Below are 9,926 nucleotides of genomic sequence, written 5' to 3'. Positions count from 1 at the left end.
AAAACATCTAAACAAAAAATACTTAGTGACAAGAATAATATGACTGACCATCCATCTAATGACTGACCATCCATCTAATGACTGACCATCCATCTAATGACTGACCATCCATCTAATGACTGACCATCCATGAGATCAAAATGATAGTTCTAACCAGGTGTTGAAGCTTTACAGCATTTTAGTATTAGGCTACATGATTTACAAACAAATCGAGTAAAACAAGCATATATTTTTGGTTCTGATGGGGTCTAAGCTCATGTATCAATTCCAGATTGCCCTTTCATTTGGAACACAATTATTTTCGTGAAAAAAATGTGGCCTTGTGACTTACCTTGAGATGCAGGTTGGTCGGCCTGATAACCAGCCTCAAATGCAAATGTCAGCGATCCGTTTTAAGTCTTAATGCTGTTAGATTCGTCCGATTCATCGTTGGTGCTACCAAGGCCTACACTTCTCAGTTGGACTTTATTACCAACTGTAAGCCTCCCGGGATGGACATTCAATTTTGGCATCTTTTGGCACGGGAATGCTTGCGTCTTGTGGGTCCGGCTTAGAACAGAGCTCAGTGTCGCTGTCACCATAGAGTACAATAAAGGTTGTCTCCACGACATCCCACTTGTTATCGTTTTTCACATGCTGGCGCACACAAAATTCGGTGTAATTAAGCTAGTTTGTATGAACAGACTGAGGGCTCTGCTAGAAGTTGCCCCACCTTTAAACCGCTTTCCTAATTTATGTTGTTGTGCCCTTGAGCAAGGCACTTAACCCCCACAAAAACAGCTCCCCGGGAGCCCAGTGTGGCAGACCCCGCACCTCTCCAAAACCTGTATAGTATGTGTTTCCTTCGTAGGGGTTGGGTTAAAAGCAGAAATTAAATTTTGGGTTGGCCTTTGTGTGCAATTGACCAATACAGTGATCTTAATCGTACTCTTTTACTGAAATTCATAATGAGATGGTAAAAACATCACAATGAACATTATAACTTTATAATACAAAAAAAGAGTAATAAGTAGACTTCTTTAACTGAAATATTTATTAAGAGAACATCGAGTTAAAGTACAGTAAGTGAATTTAAACATAGAGAGCTGATAAACAACACTGAATATGTTTATATCTTATATATGACTTTATTAAACTTCTGATGAGTGGTGCTGTTCCCTGGCCAAGTGTTCACTGTGGAACCACTCAAGCCCCTTTGTACTGATATGAAGTGACATGGGCATTTGGATGAGGTGATGATGACGTCACGGTCAGCTCATAGATCTGTAACATCATCATTAAAGCCCACACTGGACTAGTCATCCTCCTGAGGGACCCCTGGCTTCTTCACCTTGTTTGGAACAATAAACATGTATATATCATTGTCTGGAACATCCTCCTGGTGTTTCAGGGTTTGGAGATGGCTGAAGGATCTGGTTATCAGAAGCCTCCAGTGGCTGTGGCTGGGGGTCCGGCTGTAGCTGCGGCTGGGGGTCCGGCTGTAGCTGCGGCTGGGGGTCCGGCTGTAGCTGCGGCTGGGGGTCCGGCTGTAGCTGCGGCTGTGGGTCCGGCTGTAGCTGCGGCTGTGGGTGCGGCTGTAGCTGAGGCTGTGGGTCCGGCTGTAGCTGCGGCTGTGGGTCCGGCTGTAGCTGCGGCTGTGGGTCCGGTTGTAGCTGTGGCTCTAACTTAGGCTCTGCCTCAGGCAGTGCCTGCCCGTTGGCTCTGAAATGATCAGAAGTTGCAGGCCTGGAGCCAGCCTCCACCTCCCACCTACAGCCAACATTAGAGGTGGGAGAGGTGGGAGAGGTGAGAGAGGGTGGCGTGATTTCACTGTCCGCCAGTGAGGTGTCAGTGTCAACACCAGCTTGGTGGGTCCAGGTGGAAGAAGGTGGGGCTGTGAAGAGGCTGCCTACCCCTAGCAGGTGTCCATTGTCATGGTGGAGCGCATTGTCGATGCTGCGGCTGAGGTTGATCGGCGACTGGGGGAGCATGTCAAACTCTATGAGGGAGAGGATACACTCGCGCTCACCCACCCGCTGCCACAGTAGGTGGGTATCACCACTGCTGCTGGTAGTGGGTTCTCCACCCTTGTGATGAGATGGTGACATGGTGTCCCTCAAGCTGTGTGTGGTGGGGGGATTGTCATAGACACGTATGGAGTCACTGTCTGCTCCTGAGTGATGCTGCCCCGCCCAGTTTTTCGGTATGAGCTCTGCCCAGTTTTTCTCAAAACTCCTGAAAGGCCCTATCCGCAGGATTTTCCAAAACGATGATCTCTCTGGCATCCCTTGGGCATGGTCGCTCCTGGCACGGCTCCTCCGAGGGGTCCAGAACACCCAGGAGCCCAGCACCAGCATAGAGAAGCCCCAGAACAGCTCCAGCACCCGTGCCCAGAACTGCCCCAGCCACCAGCCCCAGCCAAAGCGCCTCCAGTCCCCCAGCAGCCCATAGAGCCAGAGCAGGCTGTGGATCTGCAGGCCGGAGCACAGCACCCCCAGGAGGGCACACACTGCCGTCACGCGTCTTGCCCGCTCCTCAATCCTCTGAGGGGCCCCCCACTGGTGTATGGGAGTCTTGGAGAAGGGCTGCAGGTGGGAGAGTGACTGAGTGAGAATGCCCAGGCAGAGAGTCAGGCCCCAGCAGAGAGAGAGGCTCTGTAGAACCAAAGGAAAGGCATGGGACAGTGTTGGGGAGAGCAGGTCGGCTGCCAGCAGCAGGGTACAGTGTAAGACTGCCAGACTTCCCACCACACGAGGGCGCTGCATCGTTGGGGACAGCAGAATCATCGCCAGGGCAACCTGTGCCCACAGCAGCAGCAGCAGAGGCAGATTATAGAGGGCAGTGAGGACCGGCCGAGACAGGATCCGGCGTGTGCCATACGGGTCAGTGAGGAGGAGGACAGCACGCAGAGCCCCGGTCAGCAGCAACAGCCTATTGGCCAGGGTTAGTACATCACAGAGGGGGTGAAGCATATTAGACCGTCCAACCATTCCCAACACAGCCACACAGGACAGCAGCAGGAAGAGTCCAGCAGAGCCATAGACGTGGAGCTCCCAGGCGAAGGCCAGTGTGCGGCTCAGGTCCTCCCAAAGAAGGAGGGTGCCGTTGGTGCCAGTAGGGAACACACAGCTGCCAAGACCCAGCACACAGGGGCCTCCATTCAGGTTCTGATGTGTTACGGGACCAAACACACCGTAGCGGACAGAGGGCACAGGCCAGAGTTGACCCTTAGCTGAGAAAGTGAGGAAGGTGTGTGAGAAAAATAGAATAGTTTATAATCTCATCAAGTAATATAGAAAGCATATTAAGAGAAAGAGAAATTGCCCGACTTAGAACAACAACAAAAAGGGCCATTTACTGTTTTCTTCGCGTTGATGGATTATGTGTTTCACGTCAGGTGATGATTGTGCCGGCAACTCAGTTGATTGTATGTCAGGAAAGGATTGAGTTTGTTCCTTTTCTGAAAAACAAAATAATCATACACATAGAACTTCTAGTAGAGGAAACACTTGGATATTTTGTGAGTGATTAGAAATATAAACAGAATTACAAAATAGTCAACTCTTGTGCCACTCTTACCTCTTTGAAACTGTCCTGTCACAATGGGTGCTTGTTTGGGATTGGCTGATGACAGGGTGGAGGAGTGGGACGGTTTTCCCCGAGTGTCTCTGCTTATGGGAACCGCTGAGTCAATCACAAAAATGTATTTTAACACAACCACATCTTCTTCCTCATTCTCCTCCAGTGCTCCAAGCCCTTCTTCTTCTTCGAGAGTGGCCTCTGTAATTGTGTCTTTAGGGGATTGGTGGGAGCTGTGATGAGTTAATGGGTTTGGAGAATTGTTTATTTCTGATGTCGAGTTGACAGTTGGCTCCGATTGTTTTGAGATCTCTACAATAGAATACGCAGGTTCCAGATTGAGTCCGCTGTCATCGTCCCCTATGGGTGGCAAAGATAATTTAGACGTAGCTCTAAGTGTAAGCTTGGTCAGTGGGCTCTTGGCCGGTGAACGCACATCCTCTGACGTTTGTAAGCCAGCTGGTCCTGCTGTGCTGACGCTGTCTTGGGTCTGTTTTTGGGGCGTGGGAGGGGGGTAGAGAGAAGTAGGGATGGAGGAATGCACTTCAAGCTCCTTCGCTTTCTTCTCCTCATTTCCAGGCGCAGAATTGATAACAAGTGTGCTGGCAGTTGTCTCTTGTTGACTTTCTATTATATCTGTGTCCCCAAGTCCACTATCATCCATAGACTCATCACTGCCATATGATGTGCCAACCAATGCCCCATCTAAGTCCTCCATACTGGTCATCCTGTTTCCTGGCACCTGCATACCGCTGGCGGGCAGAAGGATGTCTGTCCCTGTCTGTTGTGTTGTGGTAAGCTTGGGGGTTGTTGTACCCATGTTGGAGGTGGTGCTGAGGGAGTTAGAGAATAAAGGGAGTGGGACATGGTCAGAGTTGATGGATGAGGGTGAGGTGGAGGTGGCCCTGATAATGTTTCCAGGTGAACAGTGAAACAGTGTGGCCAGCACCAAGGAGAGAGATAAGAGCCACACCATTGCTCAATGTAACGTTGAAGCAGCAATCATACCTTATAGAAGACCTGCAGAACAACAGAAAGGAAAACGTAAGTGAGGTGGCTAGAAGCTATAGGACATAGCAGCAGGCAGACAGGCATAGCACTCCATTTGGACAAAGTAACTATAATGGATAACATTCACTATCTGTGACACACTAACTATGAGTCTGGGAGTTGTTGTTCATGCTTAGGTAATGTGGTTTTCCAGGGAAATTTGCAGGTAAAGGGGTTAGTAGCATGACGTTTGTCAGGGTGAGCAGCAGGGCTGTTAAGTAGCAGCTTGTAAAGGTAAGCTAAGGGTAAAGTGTAAAACAGCTTCCCTCCTGATTATTAATCTGCACTTCCAATCCATTAAGAACCAATAAATCCCCTCTGTAATCCTGTGTGTGTGTGTGTGTGTGTGTGTAACCGATGTGAAATGGCTAGCTAGTTAGCGGTGGTGCGCGCTAATAGCGTTTCAATCGGTGGCATCACTGGCTCTGAGACCTTGAAGTAGTTATTCCCCTTGCTTTACAAGGGCCGCTGCTTTTGCGGCGCGATGAATAATGATGCTTCGTGGGACGCAGTTGTTGATGTGTGCAGATGGTCCCTGGTTCGAGCCCAGGTAGGGGTGTTTTTTGCTTAACCTTCTCCCCAAGTTATTGCACAGGGAGGAAGTGTTTGGTGCACAATATTAGTGTTTGGTGCAATCTGACACCATCATAAAAATATGATGCCTAATTTCACTGGGATTTATATGAGGCATATGCAGACTGTGCATCTCTCAACAGACACACACAATACTAATATCCTCCTGTCTTACATATCGTCACATAATTTACTATTAGTTCATCAAATTAAAGTTGAAAAACGTGCCCTTTGAGTTGACAAAATGTAGCTAAACTTACACAGTTGGGTCATTTCACAAATGTTTTGAGAAGTGTAACTTGCTATAAAAAACAACAACATTGATTTCACCTAATTCTAACGTTCTGTCATAAAGAGCGCATGTTCAACCTCATTAAAAAAAATGTTTTCCCGTTTCAAAAGGTTAAGTAAAATAAAGTAGTATAGTAAGTTCCTATTAAGTGCCAAATGAAGTAACAGGGTTGACCGTAACAGGGTAGACCGTAACAGGGTAGACCATAATAGGGTTGACCGTAACAGGGTACACTGTAATAGGGTTGACAAATTCTTAAATAAGCCATAAATCCCCTCGTGACAGGGGGAATGGAAGCTTGTTGTGTGCAACAGGGAGGGGTAATTGAATGCAAGCTTCACAAAAATACAAATAAAAGTTACAACATTTCTAGCCTAACTATGGGTAGCAGGGTTGATGTCTTATGCTGCTCCCACTCAGTGTTACACACCACAAAACACCAGAAAATGGCCAGAGAGACTAGAACCACCTGACCTGCTTTTACATTATGACTTGACTACTAGATGTTCAATGTTAATTTTGAAAAAAATAAAAAGGAATAGTTTCACCGTATTAAAATGAGAGGTCATGTCACGTAACAGGGTTGACCTTGAAATGAGGGACAGGCGTAAATGAATCACTAATCACATGAAATAAATAATTATCTTAAGAAATAACTTTGTGAAAGTAACAAAATAACTAGGGCTTTGCAATGATGGTGAAAACTTCGATACATTTTCAGGTTAAGAATGTTCAAATCTTCCTAGAAGTCAGAGAGGGTGCATGGAGGGCCATGACAAAATGCTGAATTTTGGCACTTTAGCAAGTCTTTAGTCATATTTAAGATGTATTGAATTGTCCATGTGGTCTATACTAAATGGAAGTTCATTGAATTAAAATGCAATGGTGCACAATTTCTACTTAAAATATCAAAGGGACGCACAAATGGCGCACATTTCGTGGATCAACACAGTTGTAACGATTAATGGTACTTCACACACTCTTTTCCTCTCTGCACTTGCAGCATCTCTACCTCAATGCATGGTATGCCTGTTCTGTTCTCTGAGAACGTCTAGGCCTCTTTCAGTAACTTTGAGGCACAGTAACAGATGCTTTAATGTGCCAATTGAATTTCCCTCAAAAGCAATAAAAAAAAGACAATCCTTTTAAAGCCTACCTGTGATTCTTTAGACCTCTGCTTCACATTTGTTGTGTTGTTGGGTAGCATACTGGCTTGCCCTTTTCTCCTGTTGGTCTCATGGGTCAAGTGTAGCCATTTGTAGTTGTCCTGTTTGGATTTGTTAGAGTGATGCTCAGAGTCTCTTGCTCCTATACAATATCACAGCTGTGTTCTGTAATCTCATTAGTCAAGGATTACATTAAGATCATTAGATTGACACAAAGCTACCAGCAGTGCACGAGGACAGTAGAGAACAAAACACACACAGACACAGGTGCATAAATGTATAGAGAAATAAGGTTAGTTAGATTTGTGTATTATTTACTGTATTTCAGTGTAGTGGGAGGGTTTGGGATAATGTAAGCAGAAGACGGATGTATGCACAGTTTACTTCACAGTATATGTAAATATGAGAAAATACTCATAAGAGTGTAATACCGAGTTAGGGTGGTTATAAGAGTGTAGAGTTTTCCACTAATGTCTAGGTGTGTTTGAGAATGTTTGTATGTACAGTACCAGACAAAAGTTTGGACATGCCTACTCATTCCAGGGTTTTTCTTTATTTTTACTATTTTCGACATTGTAGAATAATAGTGAAGACAGTGAATGAATAGTGAATCATGTAGTAACTAAAAAAGTGTTAAATCAAAATATATTTTATATTTGAGATTGTTCAAAGTAGCCACCCTTTGCTTTGATGACAGCTTTGCACACTCTTGGCATTCTCTCAACCAGCATTATGAGGTAGTCACCTGGAATGCATTTCAATTAACAGATGTGCCTTGTTGAAAGTTAAGTTGTGGAATTTATTTTCTTCTTAATGCTTTTGAGCCAAATGGGTGGTATACAAAAGATAGCCCTATTTGGTAAAAGACCAAGTCATAAATAAGTAAAGAAAAACGACAGTCCATCATTACTTTAAGACATGAAGGTCAGTCAATCTGGAAAATTTCAAGAACTTTTCAAGTTTCTTTAAGTGCAGTCGCAAAAACTATCAAGCGCTATGATGAAACTGTCTCTCATGAGAACAGCCACAGGAAAGAAAGACTGAAGGTTACGTATGTAACCATGGTTATGTGAGCTATTTGGATCACTTCAATATATTGGTTTCACTAGGCGACGAACCCCCTTCATAAACCTGGAGACCAAGGGATGGCGCCCCACTGGCCTGTCCATCCACCCCACATGGCAGGCAGATATAGTGGCCAAATACTCTCGCAGTGTAGAGGCTGTCAAGTCCTCTTCCATGCAAGACTGCAGGTATTAGAGGACATATTGCACCCCACATGACTCGGGCACAACCAAATACCAGTGAACCAAGAGCAGAACAACCGCCAGCGCAACTGTTATACCACGGTTGTAGCCGGCGCCCTTGCGCTCTGCATGGTGTTCATTACACCCTCCTGTAGTCCTAACATGGACCATTGGTGCCGTTCAGTGGCCAAGCCCACAGACTGAGGCGGTGCGGCCTCGGATGCCACAGAGTTCCCCCGGCCTGAGACAGCAGGTCCGGTCTCAGGGGAAGTTGCCAAGGTGTCCCAGACAACAGTGACAGGAGAAGGCTGAACCAGGGTTGTCTGGGCCAGTATGGGGCCACCAGAAGCAGACGATGCTCTGCCAACCTGGTCCTGTCCAGCATAGCCTGGATCAGGGGAAAAGGAGGGAATGCGTAAAGATCCAGCCCTGGCCAATCCTGAGCCAGAGCATCCAAGCCCAGAGGCCCTGGTGGCTCCGACATGGAGTACCACAGGGGGCAGTGCACATTGTCCAGGGAGGCAAACAGGTCCACCTGCACCCTCCAAAACTTGTCCCACAGGTGCTGCACCACCTGGGGATGTAGGCTCCAGTCCGAGGGTGGCGGGCCCTCCTTTGATAGCATATCCGCTGCCACATTCAGGATGCCAGGTATGTGTGCTACACGTAGAGACACTAGACATCCCTGAGCCCAGAGAAGGAGCTCCAATAACATAACATGGAGGTGGTGCGACCGCAAGTCCACCCTGAAGGTGATTGTAAGCCACCACTGTGGTGATGTCCGTTCTCACCAGGACATGTCTTCCCTTCAGATGTGGAAGGAAAGACTGCAGGGCCAGCAGTATAGCTCAGAGCTCTAATGTATTGATGTGCCTTCCGCTCCAAGGGGGTAGCCAACAGCCGCTGGCCGACCTGCCCTTGGTCACCCCCCCCCCCCCCCCCCCCCCCCCCCCCCACATCCTCAGCGTCTCCACCCCACCTGAGAGAAAGGAGTGTCAGCGCCACCTCAACAATGCCAGGAGGCACTGTGCAGTCACCCGCAGCTGGCAGAGACGGTGGTGCTTCGGGTGCAGTGTGTGGAAGTTGAACCACCGTTGAAGAGACCAGAGATGGAGCAGGCCCAGGGGAATCAACAGGTGTTGGCAGGTTGAGGCAAGATAAGATCGCCTGAACCCTCTGGGTTGGCGTCAGACGACTCTTCTTGTCATTTACAGTAATGCCAGCCAGGAGCATGTCTCTGTCTGACAGGACCTGGGTCCTGGTTGGGGCACTAATCAGCCAATCGTCCAGGTAATTGAGAATCAACAACCCTCGGGACGTGAGAGGTGCCACTTTGTGAAAGTGCGGGATGCCAAGGAGAGGACGAAGGAAGAATCATGAATTCGTAAGCCCTCTCTTCGAAAGCGAATCGCAGGTACTGCCAATGAGCTGGGTGAACAGGAACATGGAAATATGCATCCCTGAGCATCACAAACCACTGGTCCCTGGACATGGCCTGCAACACGCGGGCTGGGGACAGCATGTGGAACCTCAGTACCTTTAAGTACCCATTGAGGTTGCGGAGGTCCAGAATCGGTCAAAACCCTCCATCTCTTTTTGGCACCACAAAATAAGTGGAGGAGAACTCACCTAGATGTTCTGAACTCTCGATCCTGTGGATGGTACCCTTGTCCATGAGTGAGGAGATCTCCAGCCGGAGGGCTTTCTTCAGGGGGTCGACCACCGTGGTGACACGAAGAACCCTGAAGGACCGGGTCCGGCGCCGGAATTGGAGTTGGTACCCCTCGAGCATTGTGGACAACACCCATGGGGACTCTACACACTCCTCCCACTTTGCCCTTTGTGACCAGGAGAAGCGGCCGAGGCCGGGGAAGGGTATGTCAGGGGTCCTGCTGGGGCTCGCCTTTCCTCTGGCGCCCAGAGTCCCCCCTGGGTCCCCCAGGCACGTCCCTTTGGCAGTGATGGTTGACAGGTTGTTGTTCCACCGCAGACTGTTCCATCGCTGTCATTCCTCAGCATGAGGCATGGGGCAGGAGAGGG

General features: G+C 48.0%; 1 protein-coding gene and 1 pseudogene across 2 annotated transcripts; both read right to left on the bottom strand.

Annotated features, from left to right (window-relative positions):
* Positions 1-1,015: 1,015 nt before the first annotated feature.
* LOC109869500 (proline-rich transmembrane protein 3-like) lies at positions 1,016-6,835 on the bottom strand. Of its 2 annotated transcripts, XM_031834084.1 has the most exons (5): positions 6,630-6,835; positions 4,567-4,578; positions 3,559-4,391; positions 3,338-3,439; positions 1,016-3,211 (listed from the first exon to the last, which is right to left on the bottom strand). In XM_031834084.1, exons 3-5 carry the CDS (start codon positions 4,376-4,378, stop codon positions 1,359-1,361), a joined length of 2,775 nt encoding a protein of 924 aa, XP_031689944.1. In that variant the 5' UTR covers positions 4,379-4,391; positions 4,567-4,578; positions 6,630-6,835; the 3' UTR covers positions 1,016-1,358. The 2 variants fall into 2 exon arrangements, with proteins under 2 accessions (XP_031689944.1, XP_020315317.1); XM_020459728.2 differs by having other exon boundaries at positions 3,559-4,578.
* An 821-nt stretch (positions 6,836-7,656) lies between these two features.
* On the bottom strand, positions 7,657-9,678 carry LOC116376193 (uncharacterized; annotated as a pseudogene).
* Between the last annotated feature and the right edge of the window lie 248 nt (positions 9,679-9,926).

Source organism: Oncorhynchus kisutch, linkage group LG1 (genome assembly GCF_002021735.2).
Source record: "Oncorhynchus kisutch isolate 150728-3 linkage group LG1, Okis_V2, whole genome shotgun sequence".
In the NCBI taxonomy this organism is placed as follows: Eukaryota; Metazoa; Chordata; class Actinopteri; order Salmoniformes; family Salmonidae; genus Oncorhynchus; species Oncorhynchus kisutch.
This window is presented reverse-complemented; position numbering and strand designations above follow the sequence as displayed.

Bases quoted from the DNA above. Each gene is read 5' to 3' on its own strand.
- LOC109869500 (XM_020459728.2), bottom strand. From the start codon at position 4,534: ATGGTGTGGCTCTTATCTCTCTCCTTGGTGCTGGCCACACTGTTTCAC. The intron at 3,440-3,558 runs GTAAGAGTGGCA...TTTGTTTTTCAG, and splicing joins GACAGGACAGTTTCAAAGAG to AAAAGGAACAAACTCAATCC. The intron at 3,212-3,337 runs GTAAATGGCCCT...TCACTTTCTCAG, and splicing joins CCATCAACGCGAAGAAAACA to CTAAGGGTCAACTCTGGCCT.